Source organism: Montipora capricornis, chromosome 3, assembly GCF_036669925.1.
Source record: "Montipora capricornis isolate CH-2021 chromosome 3, ASM3666992v2, whole genome shotgun sequence".
In the NCBI taxonomy this organism is placed as follows: Eukaryota; Metazoa; Cnidaria; class Anthozoa; order Scleractinia; family Acroporidae; genus Montipora; species Montipora capricornis.
The window spans coordinates 76,327,350-76,348,245 of NC_090885.1; the positions used below are offsets into that span (position 1 = coordinate 76,327,350).

The window sequence follows — 20,896 nt, forward strand, 5'->3', positions numbered from 1 at the left end:
TTCAGAAGTTCAGCAAATGGTTGGTCATCCTTCTGCCTCATGATATCAACAAGCTCTATCATTGTGAATAGGTGCCATGGGTGGCACAAGTTAAACACATCATTTTTGTAATTTGCAAAAACAGGTTTCCTGCGTATTGGTGGTAGTTGATACATGTCACCAATAGCAAGAATGCTAATGCCTGCAAACAGGTGAACATTTGATGTGCCAACAATTTCTTTTAGTCTTTGGTGGATATGAAGCAAAGTATTGTTAGCAACCATAGAGATTTCATCTATCTTAATAGCAGCAACTCCAGTAGGTGCCATTGAAAGAACTGTAGGTAATTCAGGATTCATCGGAGGATGTCTAAACGTCTTTGTGACAGTGTGGTAGATTGTTTGGATCAAGTGACTTTTACCAGCACCTGCTCCACCAGTTATAAATAAATGTATTGGTTTTACTTACTTCTTCAGGTTTTCGACTATTCATGTTTTTCATTTTACTTCTACACCAGGTGAGAATTATATCATAAGCATAGCGCTGTTTTGTGTTCAATGATCTAACACACTCCCGTAGCTTATCATCACTAATTTCTGTTGGCTGTATGTTATCATTCCAAGGTTTGAATGATTCTCAGTTTCTGATGATGAAACAAGATGTGTAGGTAATTGTTCATTAAATGACTCGTTTGGTGCTGAATCATCTTGCTCTTCAGATTGTAAATCTGCATTAACCTGGTCATTCATAGAGTCATAGCTGGAGTGGATGATATTGCCCTTGTTATTTCGAAGAAAATCAAGTGCTTCTGTAACAGCATCAGCATCAGGCTCAAAATTCTCTCTGTTTCGTTCCACTACAGCTTGTACTTCACGCTCATAGAATTTAGAAGCATATGTTTGATCACTTCCTAAAAAACTTGTTTCATCTCTCCATGGGTAGTAAAGCATCAGGAGATGATGAAAATACAGTTCAGGTTCTTTTGCTTTGTTTGGCTTGTGATATTCTATAACAGCTTTTACTTTTCTACACCTCATAACTTCATGCATGTTCATTAATCTTATTTTGTCTGGAGGTGACGTATCAGGATCACAGTTGTGATGTAATTCAATGACATCATCAGTTAAAACCTCAGATTGAGCATCAGCTGTTTCTTGGCAGTCTTTTTTGTATTCTTTATAATAGTATGCAGCAAACTCTGCCAGACATTGCCTATATCTATCTACAGTAGGAATACCGGTACACTGTGGTCTTAAAGTGTATCAATCAATAATATTTGATTTAAAGATATCAGTACTTTCATTATCCAGTTCATCAAGTTCTTCTGGTGATTTTGCAATGCGTACCCTTTTTTCTGGTAGGTCAGTGCTTACAAAAACTGTTGCAGGGGATGTTTTTCGTAACCATATTTCAGGCATGCATCTGTAAACACATTCTTGTGAACTGACTTCTCGGGTAGAGAGGAAAGGAGCACCAATTCTTCTTTCTTAGCTTCCTTTGCAGCATTCATAATTGCCTGTGAGCATTCAGTCTCATCCTTGGTAAAATATGAGCACACGTAAGTTATGCACTTGTAGTGGTTAAATACAGCTTGCAAGTCAACATTCGCTCTAAAACCTTTAATACCAGCAATAAAATAATTATTAATAAAACAGCTGTTTGTTGGTCTTTTAAGGTGCAGCTCATAGTCTGAGTCAGGTGAAATGGATAAAGGCCAATAATATTGCTCTTCAGTTATGTTTACAGATTTGAAAATATCAGCTTCTGTTAATGTAGGATCATAGTTTGCCTTACTGGGATTTAACACTTCATCTATTTTTTTCTTTAACCAGTCTAAGGATTTCTTTTTGTCTATCGATCTATGGTACTTGTCTTTTCTTCTGGATTTAAATCATCAGAAAGAGGTTCAGCCACAATAGTCTTGTTTGTAAAAAAGTGCCCAAAATTAAACGTACATTTAATGTTTTTTGTATTTTCTACACGTCTTTGAATGACTGTGCTTTTGGTTGGTTTTTACAAGCTCATGTAACTCAGGGTCTTGACTCTGATCAGGAAGGCATGACTGCACATGTTCATCTATGAAGTGGATATAAGCTTCCTTGGTATCATGTGTTAGTTCAGGGCAATCTGATGTCCATATTAAGGCATGTAAGTGAGGACAGCTTCTCATCTGAAACTCAATGCGGAGTGCATAGTATACTATTTTACCAATTGGGTTTGCATTAGTTAGAAGAATTTCAGTGAAGAATGTTTCAACTGTATATTGAAAGTGCTTAGCAACAACAACAGGATTTACATTCAACATTGAGCATCTTTCATTATAAGATAAAGCATCAATTTGTTCATTTGTTAGATTTTTGCCTTGTGTTCTTGCAATAATCAGAAAAAGTTCAGGCCACCTAAGGTCAGCACAGGATAATGTCATAAACCATGTTGGTATTCCAAGCTGTTTTACCGTAGCTACTACTTCATACATAAATTTTTGCCAATAAGGTGGTGTTCCTGGAATGTGTCTAAAAAATGAATAAGCCTGATCTTGACAAATAAGATAAATTTTGCATATTATTTGATCTTATTTGAGAAGCAGTAAGAGGCTGGCCATGCATTTTTTTCAGAGCAATATTGATGCTATCTGATACTTTCTTCTGTTCTATGATGAACTGAGCAAAGAAGAGATATTCAGGATTGGTAGCAAATCTACTACTGTGATGTAAAAGTCTTGCATTGAAGTACTTAACTGGCGAAAACTTTATTTCTCGGTTGACAGAATACCCATACTTTCCTTTTGGAAACAAAACAGGAAATGCTAGTTCTTCACATTGCTTGTCTCCATGAAGGAAAGTGGATGTTTACTTTCACCAGGTGCAATAGCATAGACTTCGTCTCCTTGAGATGATACATTATCATTTTGCTCAACAGTTACAGGATAATCTGGTATTACAGACTGCAAGCAAGTTTCACTTGTTGGTGCTCGATACTCGTTCAAAGGATCGTCATTTTCTTCATCTGCGGGTGTGCTGACACTCTCACCATTTTCATTGTTTGAAGAAGTGTCATCACTTATACCAGATTCAGTAGAGTGGTTGTCATTATTGAAAGTTGAATCGTCTAAATTAACATCATTTTGTTGCAATGTTTTAAGATGCCTATCTATTTTGTCAATGTCTATACATATATTATCATACAAGGGATTATTCATTTTGAGCCACATCAGAGCATTTAATATCAGTTGAGGTCGCACAGCTTAAAAATAAACATGTCCTCTCAACTCCATTTTTCTCTTTAGTTTCAACATGATTATACCTGACCTGTCAGGAGGACGTGGTAATGTAGTACATGTTTGATCACATTCAACTGGTATATTGCATATTGCTCCTTTAATCTTCCTCTGTTGGCCTTTAGGCATTACTACTATCTTTTCAAAAACTATCCTCTGCTATTAATATTTGTTCAAGTTTTTTTAGTACTGACAGTTTTGGTAGCATTCTATCAACTTTCAGTTTATTACCTACAGCTTGACATGGTACTTGTCCCTTTGAAATTTTTGCATGGCATGTTCTGCAGATGTATTGTTTGTCATCAAATGACTTTATCTCAGTGAAAAGACGGTGTACGCTGTATTTATTTTCTTTAAGTAACATAACTGTTTTTCTATATAGTATTTGATGACAAACTGAACATATGTAATATGGCCCCTCTCTGATCTTATTCTGAAATACTGATATGTAGTGATCCAATTTATGCTGAACATCGTTTGCCTTTTTTCTAGAAATTTTTGCTGCATCACTTATGCCCTTTATTATTTTTTGCTTTTTTATTGGATTCATGCTGCAATATTCTTGTTTTGTTTTGTTTTTTTGTTTAAGTATTGTGCCCTAATGAGTGGTTCCATTGCATCATTGTTCCGTTTTTTTTTTGTTTATTTACTAGGTTTTTTTCTGCAGGATCTAGTGACTTGTACCACACTGCTCTGTCAGACAAGAGCTTTTCTTTTTCTGCATGATCTAGCGATTTGTACCACTCTGCCCTGTCAGACAAGAGTTGTTCTTTTTCTGCAGGATCTAGTGATTTGTACCTCTGCTCTCTGTCAAACATGCGTTTTTCTTTTTCTGCAGCATTTAGTGATTTGTACCATTCTGCTCTGTCAGACAAGAGTTTTTTTTTCTCTGCAGGATCTAATGACTTGTACCATTCTGCTTTGCTAACCAAGTATATTCGTTTGGCACTAGGTTCCATGTTTGCATAACTTTCTCTTCGTTTTTGGGCAAGTGAATTTTTTTGCCTATTGGATTTGTGTTTCCTTAATACCTTTTGTCTTACAGTGCTTGACAAATTACTGTGACAGTTTAGAAATCTGATAATGTATGCTACCTCTAAATTATTTGTTGTATTGATTTTTGTAACAGTATTAGCAAGGGCTTGAAGAAGGAAGTTGCTGTCATTGACAGTTTGAAATTCATCTAAAGTTCCATCACTATGGAATATTATTAAGTAGTATTTGATGCTTTTAGTCTTAGAATTGTGCTCAGTGAAATATGCAACTTGTGCAGTAATCTGAAAACCATATTATAAAGCCAGTATTGCCTCTTGTGTTATCCAAAATAAAGTTCTGGAAGAGTTTGCTACTGCTGGATGCACAACTAAATATGCCTTCTTTTTGTGCTATAAAAACAACATCAATAGTTGCATCATATATTTGAAGTTTGTTTGGAAATTTGCATAAACAGAGATTTTCATCAGGACATGAAAATTGTTCCTTGTAAAACTCATATCCATGGTCAATAATTGCTTCTAGAGTTTGTGAATTCCAGTAAGTGCATGCCTTAACCACTGAAAAACAAATGCTATAAAATGATAAAGCACAACAGTGTCGTATAAAAGACTCATTGTTTCTTGTTGAAATATGCGTCATTTCTCCACCATCATCAGCAAGTTCTGATTGAGAGATTTCCCTGTTCTCATCAACGAAGTGATTATCGTCCTTTTCTAGTCTTATGTGAACACCTATCAGCTCAAACAATGTATTTGAATTTTCATACAGGTTTTGCAAATAACATGTGACATCCTGTAGACTTTGTGCTTCTAGTAATACACGTGTTCCTTGAAAATGGGGCATACCAGATGCATCCCTAGCATGTGAATCAAATATTTTAAATTTACCACCTGGAGTTCATTACATAGAAACAATACTACATTCAATTGTTAAAAGAAATGATTGGTAGTTTTGCCTTACTAATGTTAGCAAAGCATCAACCAAAGGCATACAGAAACTCAAATCATGTATAATGGATCTACCATTTATAGTACCACTATAGCTTGAACTGTGTTGAAGCTGGTAATCTGTATTAAACACATTGAGCACTTCTGGTAACTCAGTTAACCACAGGAAAGTTTGTCTGGACAGCCTAGATAACCCAGAATACAATTCATTACCAATGTTCATGATGTTAATCAAGTCCACTGATGAGATAATATTATTCCTGTAATTATAGATAAGTGAAGTAAGAGACATTGCTACACACTGAGTGCCTGCATTCTGGCCGAACAATTCCACATTGCCTTGACTATAAGGCACTTGAATAGTTTTGGTATGATCAATGGGCCCAGGGTTTTTCTCTATCTCATTAGACAGCCTTAACTCTGTATGATTCATCCTATGGTTAACGTTCTTATAAACAGATCTTACTGAAGTATAGTTACACCTAAGTTTCACTCTTCCACGGCGGGTTTTAGGTTTTTTCCTTCGATGTGCTTTCCACTACGTCTTTTGTGTACTCCTCTTCTTAGCAGCAGACCTTAGTCTTACATACAAATAGTCTAACTTACGATTAAGTACACTCAATTTGGTAAATAAATGCATGGCAGAGAATTTCGGTATGTTCTTTTCAATATATTTTCGAACTAATTTCCTGTAAGATCTGCTCTTATGCAAGGCTCGTGATAGCTGTTTCACTGGAATTCTTCTTGGTTCTCGGTCCCTTTGTTGACGCCCTCCTACACATTTACAATAAACAGACTTAGCATAACGAGATCGAAGTTGCAAGTCATTTACTGATTCTTTCTTATCAATATCCACAACAACAGATTGCTGTACGGCATTCTCAAATATGTTCACCTGTAAGGCTCGGATTAGCTGTTTTGCTGAAATTCTGCTTGGTTCTCCATCCTTTTGAACAACATGGCGACGCCCTTTTAAACATTAACAATAAACAAACTTAGCATAACGAGATCGAAGTTGCAAGTCATTTATTGATTCTTCATTATCAACATCGACAACAACAGATAGCTGTGCGCCTTTCTCAAATAGCTCACAGTCATTGAATGCATTCAAAATAGGTTCATCCAAACATAAAACGCTGCACCAAGCATGGTACAAAATGCTGACAACGTTAGTAAGGGTGATTTTAAACGATACAAATAGTTGAATATGAAAAAGCATTACAGCTCGAAATACACATAAATTCAGTAATAGCAGAAAACAAACAACCATAATAATACAAATGGATAGAAAATTCACCTTCTTTTTCAGAATTTTAATTAAATGCATCTGGCTCAGCACACTATCTTTCTGCGACTCGATGGCATGAGTACTGACTTTGTGCTCACCAATTTTCTTCTCCTGGAGGCTTTCACAGTTCTCTGCTTTTCTTGTTTGGTATTTGGTTTCAAAGTTTCAGTGTAGTCCGTATCATGATTCTCATATATTTGCTCATTTAGTGCACATTTGTTCTCGATATAGCTTTCTTTCGGTTCGCGGACCGACCCGGGCCAAAACATTCGCTCAATGACATCTTTTAGTGTGAGTCTACCATGAACAGCGTGTGCATAAGTGAGTGATTTGAGCGTTCCCAGCAAGAAGCACTGTCTACCAACTCTGGTCTAAGGCAACTAACTTCACCACAATTTGATGGCGCTGGAATGACAATGAAATGGTTCTTCTCAATCATGTGATTCTGCCTGTCGACATCCCTGTCAACAAGGCATTATGCTGAGGATCGAAATCCCCCAATCATGGAATCATGGTCAGCTATTTCATTTCGCATGTCAAGTGGTTGCTGACACCGCAAATGTTCTCCATTCCGCAAACATAGCTGGTCACGTTCTCGAGATGATACACAGAAGGCGTAACCACAGATTCAGAAGGAACAGAAATGGATTGTTTTAACTCCGTACTGCCGCAAAGCAAAGCTAAGAGCTCATAAACATTACCGAAAAATGATTTCATAATTCATAGCCAAATCACCACGGCAAAAAACATCCTCGCATGTCGCATACTCGTAACGGTTTTTCTAATTTCTTTCTTTATAAGGCAGTCATTGAAAGGGCCCGGACGCACTGGGCAAATTTGTTTATTTTGCGAAAAAAACTGTCACCAGTTCCCTGAGACAAGTGCGCCTGGTGATTATTTTGTCCAGGCTTACCAAACTTTCGAGACGCCGTCTTCCTGCCTGGGAGCAGGACAAATTTTTGTCAGAGGTGAAATCTGACAGATTTGTCAATTTACATGCCATGATTATGATGATTTGAAGGAAAATGTCAGTCAAGAAAATTTAATCTCTATTTTTAGTCGGAGTATTTGGTGTTTATTTCGGTGTTTCTTTCGGTGTGTCTCAGACTCTCAGTGCTTCCACGCTTGGCAAATTTGAAAATTTGAGCCAAATTTTGTCGACATTTTTGGAACGGTCAAGCCAAAACGCAGACTGCAGACTGCGCAGACCCTGCAGACCAGGGGTAAAATATGGTATTACCCTATATATTATTGAGAGCTAACCGTAAACGGGCTAACCTGAATGTTTAGGCCTAATTAGGCTAACCGAATGTTATTTAGGCTTAATTCAGGCTAACCGAATTTTCATTTTACAGACGGTCTGCACAGTCTGCAGTCTGCGTTTTTCAGTGTCCTTTTTTCGAAGGGCCAAACAAATTTTGTCAGTCCTGTGCGTCCGAAACCAAACCCGAAAAGCGGCAAAGATCAGAGGTAGCTCCCCCTGTGGGCACTAAATAAGATTAACTTTTAAGACGTGATTAAGATTAACTTTTAAGACATGTAAACAAATGTTACACATATGCAAATTAGTTAACCTTGGATAATACGCAACGGATATTCAGAACGGGCAGAAAAATCTCACAGAAACCTTTTCCAGCCAAAAGTAATTTTATTGAAACAAACAACATATTTGCTATTAAAGGGAAGAAAAAACTTTCCATTTCATTGCCTTTGTGCAAACAAGCTCCCAACACACTCCATGTCAAAAACGCAACTAAAGAAATTTTCCACCAGGGTTCAGCATCAAACCCTTTACTGAAAAACCCTTTACTTGAATTATCAAGCGAAATATAGGCAACAAGCTTTCTTTCAAATAATTTTTGACTAATTGCAGTGTTGTACAAAACACCACACTTGGTACAATATTAGAACTACAGCTCACTTTGATTACTGCTCGACGGGCGAAAGATTGTTGTCGAAGTCCATTACTTGTCCGGTTCCTGAGAAATGTATCTATTTTGACTTCAGGGTGAACTATATCTATTTTGACTTCAGGGTGAACTATTTACACAATCGCGAGTGGCCATTTAATTGAAAATCTAAACATCTGTGAGATACAAAAAACAGACTTGCGCATTATCGCAAATCACAATGCTGACAAGCACAAAAGTAGAAGAAATGGCCAAATAATTATGAAGTTTGTTACTATCTTAATGTTTTTGCGTTAGAGTAAAGGGGATATATTGTCACGCAAATGATGTAATTTTATTACACTCAAAATTCGCAAAAACGTGACTTTCATGTAAACAATCTTTGCACTAGCAAGTCGTAGCAATAAATTAAATTAACCAGGTAGTTAAAGAAATATTCTTTGCTTCCCAAATAAATTTCATCTTACACTACAATGACAAAATGCTTAACACAGGAATTTTTAGTTATTGTTTAAAATCTTTCTCAGTTTGTTAGCCACATACCTTTCAAATTTCAGAGAAATCGACTGGTCCGCGAATATTTTACAATTTTTTTGCAGTGGGATGTCAAAAGGCCAAGTGGATGTTATGCATAATCGGGCGATCAAGTTGCGTGTGTGGCCCATTACAAATATTTTTTCACAAAATGTTTCCGAACTGTTAGTATCACCACGGAAGACAAGAACATCATTCTAAAAGCTTATTCTTTCCAAAACGTAGCTTCTGGACGTAATTTTGAGAGTGGAAATCAAGGTTACGCGGCGATAGCAAATACAAACTCACGATTTAATTAAGTTAACAGACCAGAAAGACGCTAGCCTCATTTTGACACGAAAATGCTTTACTATTCCCATAAAAACTATCCAATTAAGCTCGCATATCAAAAAATTAAACATGATGAATTCATAAAGGTCACCTTTTCCAGCAAACAATTTTTTTTGAAACAAACAACATCTTCGCTATTAGAGGCAAAAACCCCTCCTATCTCATTACTTGCGTGAAGAGAAGAAACTCAGTCGTGTCAAATATGCACAATATTGCAACAAACTAAATTTCAGGATCAAACCGTTTCCATGAAGAACCTTTTCCTTGAATAATGAAGCACAAAATAGACGACAAGCTTTCTTTCAAATAATTCTTGGCTGTCACATTTCCAATTATTTTTTACCTGAAGACTGTGCAGAGTTGATCACAGATCCACGTAAGGTGTTCGATTCGTTCTCTGTCTTTGTTGAACCCGTAAGTTACCAGAGAATTTTTCATTTGGTTTCAGTGTTCTACATAACAGCACACTTGGTAAAATATTAGAAAAACAGCTCACTTTGATTTTGGCTCGACGGGCGATAGATTGTTGTCGAAGTCCATTACTCGTCGCTTTTAAGATTCCAGGTGTTTGTTTTTCACCACCTGCCTAGTTTATCCAACTGACTTTCCATTATTGAGCTCCATAAGGGTATATTTTCTTTAAGGATCCACTAAAAATGCCATTCGCGTTACATGACTTTTGACGCCATTGCAGGTTAAGTTAATGATTCTACTAAGTCCACGAGAGAAATCTACGCATTTCCACTACCCTCTCGATCCTAAGAAAATACGTACAGAAGGCTCTATGCACAAAGACACCACTTACCAGGGGAGTGACAGGCAAGACTTTAGTCGACACGGAAAAAAATAAAATAAATAAAAATAACAAAACGAACAAATCCCACCCACTTTCCGACTGGGATTGCCATACTGACAACCCAGTAACAAGAACCTCGCTGGAATGATCAGCTCGATGATTTTCGTGGCAGTCACTGCTCTTTATTTCGTTTTAGATAATCGTAATGAATTAAATATTTTTCTTAGTTTTGATAGGAGATGATCTATGGGAACTAATGATAAACAAAATGAGCAGGTATGCCTGTCAAAAACTCTTAAAACCCCCGAGCGCATTGCCTCTTTTCATGGAGTAAGCCGCGCTCCCAAATTTAGCTTTATATTGATCAACCGATGGATTTTTTGCAAATAACAAATACCTCCAGCGATTTTCTCTGTTGTTTTTCTTGTGTTGTGTAAGTTATCTTTCAGTGAAAGTTTTCGAAAAAGCACTTTTGTACACAATTTGACCTTGTTCGTTCTCTCATGAAACATGATAGTGATCAATTACAGCACAGTGGATGGTGGAATTTTAGTGAGACGCTTGAACACAAGCTTCAGTTTACCTGGAGAGGCTCAAGAGTGGTTTTTATCACACTTGTTAGGGCGTAGCCAACAGTCTCACAGATCAGGCTGAGGCGGTGTGCGCCATGGATACAGTATTGTGCAAAAGTAATGCAAACATATTTTGCTGAATTCTTGGCTTTTCGACCAAAACATATGGAATGTACAATTGGAGCGAATTAAAGATGAAAATTCACAATAATTTACGACACCTATTGTTTCCAACCATGCGAATAGACAATCGACAATTCCCTCGAAACAAAAATTGACTCAGAATTTTCGAGCCGAAACTTGATCTGGTCGATAAATGACTTCGAACATTTAAGCGAAACTTCGCTCTTTATTTGCTCTGCCCAGACATTCCCATGCATTTCTGAACGATAATTTGCCAAATATACAGCAATGATTCTTTTCTGCTGTCATTTCACAATGTGTAAGCTTTATGACAACCACTTGTCTGTTTACCTTAGACTCACCTGGATATACTTCAAACTCTGCGCGACCTTGTTTTTGTATCACCATAGCAACCCCTTGTGTTTAATAGTGCTAGCATGCGTTATACACAGTCGTTCCTGTTGAAACTCTCTTGTGGTCATCATGCCAAAAGATATTTAAATTGTTGAAAGAAGGCTTACTCATCAGGTTTGCCAGTGTCACGCAAATTATTAAAAAGCTTCGACTCACCGGCTCTGTAGCAAATCTACCACGTTCTGGAAGACCCACCAAGCTATCTGAAGAAGCAAATGCTTTTATAGATCAGCAAATGCGAAGCAATGATGAGATGACAAGCACTCAGATCCAGAAGATGCTGGCGAAGCGTGGCATTGCAGTGAGTTCCTCCACAGTGCAAAAATCTCACAAGCAACAAGGCTGGACTCTACAGGGAACTGCTTACTGTCAGCTGATACACAATGCCAACAAAGTGAAGAGTTTGGAGTACACTCAGCGCATCATGGAGAGTGGCGATACTTTTGACGACGTCATTTTCAGTGGTGAGTCTTTCATTTCCCTAGTGCAGTATCAGCACATTTGTTACAGGAAGGTAGACAAAGCCAACAAAGCAAAACTGAAACAAAAGCACCCGCTGAGGGTTCATGGCTGGGAAGGAAATAGCAGACACAGTCCCACTTTGATGGCATCATGATGCTGATTTTTTTGGCAACATGCTAAGCAGGGTTGAAATGAAAGTTGCTGAGAACAAGATTTACAAGTCTGTGTTTGAGGAAATACTTGTGAGGCAATTGCTTTTTTTCATTGGAAATAGCCGATTAAACTATTGGATCATTAAATCTATTTTTGATATGAGTTTAGTTTATTTACATATGCTTGTTCAACGATGTCGTTCATGGCTGTTCATGTCACCAAATAAACCAGTTATAATTGCTGATAGGTTCTTATGTTATTTAAATCATGAACAAAATTGTGAAGATTACTATTTTGGATAATGAGCAAATAAGCAAACCTTTTTTATTAATGACAATTAAATTTGATTATGGATATCTTTAATTATAAAACCTCTGACAACTTCATGCATATTCCTGAAATTGTACTTAAATAATTGGTTTGTTTAAATATGAAATTAATGTAATTAAACACATCTACTTGTATTTGCTGTTTGAAATCTACTGGTTTGCAGACTGTTATACAATAGTGATATCAGACAGTGGTAATGTGTGACTTTTTAGACTTAATTCATGGTCCTCAAAATTGTTTTATGTAAATAATTACTGCATACCACCTCTCATACTCATGATAGCATTAATTTTGATAGAAAATTTGATGCTAAATTAGGGATGTTGAGGTGCATTCTATTTACCATGATTATGAACCATTGCCATGGATTTTCCTTCAATTTGCACATGCAGATTAGTGAATTGTTAGAACTGGAATGACAACAACAACGCACTTAAATACTCCATTGGTAGTACAATGTTTAAGTGGCTACCCACATGTACGCATTGCGTACCTATTAAAAAGAAAGCGAAAAATACGAAGAAACATCCAGCAAGCTTAGGAAAAAAGCTGTACGGCTTACTACTGAAGCCTCACTAAGAAACGAACATCTACAATGTTCATACAGAAATGAAAACAACTTTGATTCTGCAATACGTTTCAATAGACCATCTGTCATCTTTATTTGCAAGTGGATGTTACAGTGCGAATTTGAACTTAGAGTCTTATGTGCATAAAGTGAAGTTCAAAGTATTGTTAAACATTACAGTGAGGCTGAGTGCAAACAAAAGAATAATGCCTGCGTGAGAGGCATAATTTGGATGGCCGGATTATGCATCTCTAAAATAAAAACAGCCAAATTAGTCCTGACAAGCAGCCTTTCCCAATGGAAACGTGTTAGCAAAAAACAATGGGGGGAGACAGGTGATTGAATTTCCAGGTCTGATATTGGATTGATTTAAGTCTCTTGAATAAGTCTTATTTCAAGTAGTCTTTCTGCTGGAAATCTTATCTCAAGATTTCAAAATTATGTCAGAATGGGACATAAACTAATGAAATAGATAAAAAATTATGAGTTTGACGCCAATCACAGAAAATGGAATATTACACTCATAATGATGTCACATCCTGTCCTTTTGGTGTCAGCTACATACCGGCAGCAGATTTCCTGCCAGAGAAGCATATGAAAATGAAAATGAAATGGGATGCAATCATTATTCTATAGGCTGTTTTTTCCTCATAATATAATCTAATTTATATTTTAATGTTGCTCGATTATTATTGTATAAAACGCTTTTAGTCCGTTAAATACCCAACTACTTTATTACATTACAGGCTCTATTCCTATTTTTCTCTGTAAGGACAGTCTCCGTAACCCGAAATCATTCCTTTGAAAAACTCTGATCATGAAAGGCAATTTTAAAAAATACTGGCTTAAAATAGTTATTCCTTCACTGTTCAATTAATCTTTCGCTGCCGCTTTAGCATGGTGTAGTCAGGGCATGGACCTTTGTTTTCGTTCATTTATGTTCTAGGTGCAGCCCGGATTTCGGAAGAAATCTTCCCGGTTATCAAGAATGGTGGATAGAAAGTTGGATGCTTTAGTGCAGCATATGCAAGAGCTTCGCGTTGCAAGAAAGGAGGGAAACAGACTACAGGAGGGTATGGCTTGTTTCAGTTTGGGCAACTACTATCAAGATATAGTAGACTTTAAACAGGCCATAAGAAAATACTCAGAAGCATTAGCCATTTTTGAGGAAATAGGTTTCAGCGCCGGAAAAGGAAGAGCCTATAGCAATCTCGGCAATTCTTGTCACAACCTTGGCGATTTTAAGCAAGCCATAGCGTACCACAGTCAAGATCTTAGTATTGCAAAAGAAGTAGAGGACAGGGCTGCAGAAGGAAGAGCCTATCGCAATCTTGGCAATGCTTCTCATAGCCTTGGCAATTTTGAGCGAGCCATAGCGCACCACAGTCAAGATCTTAGTATTGCAAAAAAAGCAGGCAACAGGGCTGCAGAAGGAAGAGCCCATGGTAATCTCGGCAATGCTTATCACAGTCTTGGCAAGTTTAAGGAAGCCATAGAGTACCACAATCAACATCTTGATATTGCAAAAGAAGTAGGGGACAGGGCTGGAGAAGGAAGTGCCTATTGCAATCTCGGCAACGCTTTTGGCAGCCTTGGCAATTGTGAGCAAGCAATAGAATACCACAATCAACATCTTAGTATTGCGAAAGAAGTAGGGGACAGGGCTGGACAAGGAAGAGCCTATGGCAACCTCGGGAACGCTTATGACAGCATTGGCAATTTTAACCAAGCCATAGAGTGCCACAGTCAACATCTTAGTATTGCGAAAGAGGTTCAGGACAGGGCTGGAGAAGGAACAGCAAATGGTAATCTCGGGAACACTTATCGCAGACTTGGCAATTTTAACAAAGCGATAAATTGCCACAACCAAGATCTTATTATTGCAAAAGAATTAAGGGACAGGGCCAGAGAAGGAATGGCCCATGGAAATCTCGGCATTGCTTATCATAGCCTTGGTAAGTTTAGGCAAGCCGTAAAGTACCACAATCAACAGGTTAGTATTGCGAGAGAACTAGGGGACAGGGTCACAGAAGGAAAAGCCTATTGCAATCTCGGCAACGCTTATGAAAGTCTTGAATGTTTTCACCAAGCCTTATTGTACCACAATGACCATCTTAGTATTGCAAAAGAAGTAGGGGACAGGACCGGAGAAGGAAGTGCCAATGGCAAGCTAGGCAACGTGTATCACAGACTTGGTAAGTTTGACCAAGCCAGAGAGTACCACAGTCAACATCTTAGTATTGCAAAAGAAGTAAGGGACAGGGCCGGAGAAGGAAGTGCTAATGGCAAGTTAGGCAACGCGTATTATAGACTTGGCAAGTTTGAGGAAGCCATAGAGTGCCACAATCAACATCTTAGTATTGCTAAAGAAATAGGAGACAGGGCTGGAGAAGGAACAGCCTATGGCAATCTTGGCAACGCTTATGACAGTCTTGGAAATTTTGACCAAGCCATAGAGTACCACAGTCAACATCTTAGTATTGCAAAAGAAGTAGGGGACAGGGCTGGAGAAGGAAGTGCCAATGGCAAGCTAGGCAACGCGTATCACAGACTTCGTAAGTTTGAGCAAGCCATAGAGTACCACAACCAACTTCTTAGTATTGTGAAAGAAGTAGGGGACAGGGTGAGAGAAGGAAGAACCTATGGCGTTCTCGGCAACGCTTATTACAGTCTTGGCAAGTTTAAACAAGCTATAGAGTGCCACAATCAAGATCTTATTATTGCAAAAGAAGTAGCAGACAGGGCCGAAGAAGGAAGAGCCTATGGCAATCTCGGCAACGCTTATCACAGTCTTGGACATTTTGACCGAGCCATAGAGTACCACAGTCAACATCTTAGTATTGCACAAGAAGTAGAGGACAAGGCCGGAGAAGGAAGAGCCCATTGCAATCTCGGCAAGGCTTATCACAGTCTTGGCAAGTTTAAGGAAGCCATAGAGTGCCACAAACAAGATCTTAGTATTCCAAAAGAAGTAGGGGACAGGGCCGGAGAAGGAAGAGCCCATGGTAATCTTGGCATCGGTTATCAAAGTCTGGGCAAGTTTATGCAAGCCATAGAGTACCACAAACAAGATCTTAGTATTGCAAAAGAAGTAGGGGACAGGGCCGGGGAAGGAAGAGCCTATTGCAATCTGGGTAACGCTTACCACAGACTTGGCAACTGTAAGCAAGCCATAGAGTACCACGAGCAACATCTTAGTATTGTGAAAGAACTAGGGGAAAGGGCCGAAGAAGGAAGAGCTTATGCCAATCTTGGCAATGCTTATTGCAATCTTGGTAATTTTAGGGAAGCCATAGAGTTCCACGAGCAGCATCTTAGTATTGCGAGAGATCTAAGGGACAGGGCAGGAGAAGGAAGAGCCTATGGCAGTCTCGGCAACGATTATGAAAGCCTTGGCAATTTTAAGCGAGCCTTAGAGCACCACATTCAGCATCTTAGTATTGCAAAAGAAGTAGGGGACAGGGCCGGAGAAGGAAGAGGCTATGGGAATCTCGGCAATGCTTATCACAGCCTTGGCAATTTTAAGCAAGCCATAGACTACCACAATGAACATCTCAGTATTGTGAAAGAAGTAGGGGACAGGGCCGGAGAAGGAAATGCCTATGGCAATCTCGGCAACGCTTATCACAGTCTTGGCATTTTTAAGCAAGCCATAGAGTACCACAATCAGCGTCTTAGTATTGCGAAGGAAGTAGGGGACAGGGCCGGAGAAGGTAAGGCCTATGGCAATCTCGGCAATGCTTATCACAGTCTTGGCATGTTTAAACAAGCCATAGAGTACCACCATCAACGTCTTAGTATTGCGAAGGAAGTATGTGACAGGGCTGGAGAAGGAAATGCCTATGGCAATCTCGGCAATGCTTATGCCAGTCTTGGCATATTTAAGCAAGCCATAGAGTACCATAATCGACATCTTAGTATTGCAAAAGTAGTAGGGGACAGGGCGGGAGAAGGAAAAGGCTATTGCAATCTTGGCAACGACTATCTCGGTCTTGGCAATTGTAAGCAAGCCATAGAGTACCATGAGCTACATCTTGGAATTGCAAAAGAATTAGGGGACAGGGCCGGAGAAGGAAGTGCCAGTGGCAATCTCGGCAACGCTTATTACATGGTGGGTGAACTTCAAAAAGCACTTTGCTTTAGCGAACAACAGCTTGAAATTTCCAAGGAAACAGAAGACCCCATAGGGCAGGGAATCGCATGTTATCAGATGGGTCGTGTTCATGAATGTTCAGACTCCTTGGGCGAAGCTCTCAAATACTATCGTCAAAGCATAAATCATTTTGATGAAACAAGGCATCTTCAGTCAGAGGATGCATGGAAAATAAGCTTTCGTGAACAAAATCAGTTTGCGTACACCGCTCTGTGGACAGCACTCTTGAAAAATGGAGAGGTTAAGGAGGCTTTGTATGCTGCTGAGCAAGGACGAGCCCAGGCTTTGGCAGACATTTTGAAAATGCACTGCGGCATTGACGAGAAACCTTCGGCAGTTACGATAAAGGAAACAATATCTTTTGTAATGAAAGATCTGCCTTCACAAACTGTTTTCACAGCACTTAAAGGGAACTCGATCAGCATCTGGTTGCTAAGAGAAGATATCGGGATAAATTTTAGACAAAAGGAATTGAAAAATGGAACTGTTCGCTCACTGATAAAAAGTTTTCTTAGAGAGATCAGTGCAGGGACCGTTCTACGACGTCCGAATCATTCACTTGATATGAGAGCTGTTGAAGGAACCATTGAGTCTTTGGACTTCCCTCTGAACCCTTTGCAGCTGTTGTATGATGTCTTAATCAGTCCTATTGCAGACTTGCTCCAGGGTAATGACTTAGTCCTTGTTCCTGATGGACCATTATGGTTGGCTCCTCTTGCTGCATTGAGTGACTCTGTCAGAGTCCGTGTAATTCCATCACTGACCACTTTAAAACTGATCGCTAGTGCACCTGACGACTTCCAAATGAAGAATGATGCGCTGCTTGTGGGCGATCCATGCTTGAAGGAAGTCACTTACGGCACTGGTAAACCCATGTATGAACAGCTGCCGTATGCGAGACAGGAGGTGGATATGATCGGACAACTTCTGCAGACCGTGCCTCTTACAGGAAAAGATGCAACCAAAGATGAGGTGCTGAAAAGAATGACGTCAGCTGCTTTAATCCACATTGCTGCACATGGAGATGACGATGTTGGAGAAATTGCTTTGGCCCCAAATCCCGCACGCACATCCCATTTTCCTGAGGAGGAAGATTTCATGTTAACGTTGAAGAATGTTCATGCACTTCGTCTTCATGCAAGACTGGTTGTGCTAAGTTGCTGTCATTCTGGCCAGGGATATGAAAAACCCGAGGGTCTTGTGGGAATAGCCAGGGCTTTCCTGTGTGCTGGTGCCCGGTCTGTTCTGGCGTCACTCTGGGCAATCGATGACGAAGCAACTTTAATGTTCATGAAGAGTTTCTATCAACACTTGGCAGATGGAAAAAGTGCAAGTACAGCTCTTCACCATGCTATGAAATCTCTTCGGGAGACAAAGAATTATTCCGCCGCAAAATACTGGGCGCCATTTGTGCTAATTGGCGATGATGTCACCTTTGAATTTGGGTAACACCAACACGAAAAGAATGGTAAGTGCTACTTAAATATAACTTTAATGACTGAATCGCTATACTTTGTACATGTTTTTAATCAGCAAGGTTTTGGAAGGAGCAGGTACGTTCTTCACAGAGAAATGGTTGTAAAATCGGTTTCCTGTGTAGTTATTTTTGCTCAAACTGCTTTGGCCAGTACCTGAAATAAATTTTGTCTGCATTCAACGGATCGGCTACTTTGGCCTTACTGCAGATAGCTACAGCCTCGGACAAAATTGTTGAAACATTTTGCAATACCTTGCCCTTCCACAATGTTGTTTTGGCAAATGGGCTCAAAACCTCGCGCGCAAACAACATTGTAAGGGGAGAGTAGGCCGCGAATGCTTCAGATCTGTATAGTCGTGTACTGTGCCAAGTAATTTTGTCAAAGACTGTAGCTGTTTGATCCGTGTTATGATGGACTGACAGTGAAACTGATTTCTGATTGCCAGTTACATACGCCACTGAATAGGAATTGTTGCTATTAACTAAACACAAACAGATTCATGAATTAAGATAATTTTATTATTATTTACTTGCAAATCAGAATTAAATTCCTTATTGCCCTTAAACCTTTTATTTGTTTCCTTTTTTTTTTTTAGAAACAATGTCCAAAACGTGAGAAAACCACTTGGACTCTGATACGTCAATATGTAATCCTCCTTTCTTTGTTTATGTGAGTTATTGAAAACAATTCAATCATTGATACCTCCTCAGTCGTGGTCAGACTAAAGATATCATGATCTAGCCATCGTGTTATTTTGGCCCTTAAAAATACTTCATAATAACTCCGAGTTTTTATGGGGTGTTTCATGGGTGTTCATTTTACATGAAGCAGGTGACAAGTATACTCTTTAGCTTGGTATAGCAACTTTCCATTTAAAATGAAATGACAGTCTCGGGGAATGTGTAGTTTCTGTGTTCCTTTAAGGTTGGCCAAAGCTAAATAAGCAAATTAATCGTTTTGGGAGGCAAGTGTAACCTAGGAAAGTAGAAATGTTTGGAAATTACCTAATTTTTCATATTGATGTATGTGTATAGTATGTGAAAATTGCTAGGGCCTAGATTCCATTACCCAAGCAAAAGAATGTCCCATTCAGCGTTAGGAAAATGAACAATAGACCAAATCGACCAACTCAATATTGTACCCAATTCAAATCTCCTGGGGTTAAGATTCTTTGTGTATTGCATTGGAATTTTAATGTAGCATTAACATTTAAATCATATGGAAATTCCTGGAACAAAACGTTTTCTTTCCAAAGGGTTTGAATTGGACGCAACACCGCTATAGCCGATTTGGTCTATTTTTCATTTTCCCGCTAAACTTGGTTGAAAAATAGACACTTTTCTGATGCTGATGAGGACTAGGCAAATTTGGGTAAATCTTTCTCTTGGGTGATGGACTCGTCCCAGGTCCTAGAACCTAACAAATGGAAAGTTTCTTACTGTAAAGATTTACATGTTGATTTTCTGATGTTTTGTCACGGAGGAACCAGACCGATGCAAAATAACTCAATGAAACGGGCGATGTCTTAGAACTTCTAGAAGCTAAAAATGTGGAAAGTAAAAGTTGCCTGATCTCTTAATTTGTGTGCATTTTAAGTTTATAGTTTGCAAACCCCGGGGAGGGGGCACTTTGCAAATGCATATGCTCGTCGGAAATTTTGAATGGAACTCCAAAACGAGACCAATCTAGGCGTGGCCCAGGCTTTTGTGACCCCTAAATTAGACCATATTTAAAACACATTAAATAGCCGTTTTTTAATTTCTTCTCGTGCAACCCTGAACGAGACCATGATGGCATTTTGCCAAGAGCACCCCAAGTGAGACCAAAATCTGAAATTTACACCCCCTAAGCAAGACGATGATCATCCCCATCCCTTTCATATGCAAGTCCCCTTCCCAGGCTGCAAACATTTTTCTTAGGCAAACATCCAGATTTCTTTTCACGATTCCAGAAACTTCCAGAAGGTTAAAAGCTACCGTAGGTAATAAAATTGTTGCATGACCTCTTAATTAAGTTTTCTTAATACAATCTTAAAGTTTAAGTGCAAACTAGTAAAGAGACGACAATGGATATTTAACAACTATTCACCGAAGTGGTGGTGGCTAGCGGTGGATATTTACCGAGCTGGGAAGTGGCGAGGTAAATATCCAACGCTAGCCACCGACACTGAGGTGAATAGTTGTTTTAGTATATGCTAAAACAGTGAGATAATATACAGCACAAAAAATTAATTTGGATGTTTTCTTCACTTGTCACGTATGCAAATCGGGACGCCATTTTTTCCCGAGTTGCTCAGAGGTAAATAGCACAGGATATTCGTAGTTTGACGAGCCAATCAGCGCCCGCATTCATCGCTATCCACTGTTTTAGTAGATACTAACAATGTATCGATTGATCAATGCACACTACGTAGGACACCCCTTTCTTCAAAAGGGCGGTGTAATGAACTATCATGTGGAAAGAGAAGATGATATAGCCATAGTTAAGATACATTTGTAAAAAAACATATGAAACATATAATGTAGTCGATAAAAGAACATCCTGACTGGCCATTGCTTTAATCATAGAGATTCTCGAGGAAAAGAA

The 20,896-nt window shown here is 38.8% G+C and overlaps 2 protein-coding genes across 2 annotated transcripts in view; one reads left to right on the plus strand and one right to left on the minus strand.

The window, feature by feature from the left end:
* Positions 1 to 338, minus strand: part of LOC138040813 (ATP-dependent DNA helicase PIF1-like) — a 1,251-nt gene extending 913 nt beyond the window's left edge. Inside the window, exon 1 of the mRNA XM_068886477.1 lies at positions 1 to 338. This exon is cut by the window's left edge and continues 913 nt beyond it. Within this exon, the coding sequence (XP_068742578.1) occupies positions 1 to 338 (338 nt within the window).
* Positions 339 to 13,599: 13,261 nt separating this feature from the next.
* On the plus strand, positions 13,600 to 19,150 carry LOC138044184 (tetratricopeptide repeat protein 28-like). Its single transcript, XM_068890875.1, has 4 exons — positions 13,600 to 14,416; positions 14,894 to 15,516; positions 15,616 to 18,300; positions 18,906 to 19,150. The coding sequence occupies exons 1-3, from the start codon at positions 13,668 to 13,670 to the stop codon at positions 18,279 to 18,281; spliced, it is 4,038 nt and encodes a 1,345-aa protein (XP_068746976.1). The 5' UTR covers positions 13,600 to 13,667; the 3' UTR covers positions 18,282 to 18,300; positions 18,906 to 19,150.
* Positions 19,151 to 20,896: the final 1,746 nt, after the last annotated feature.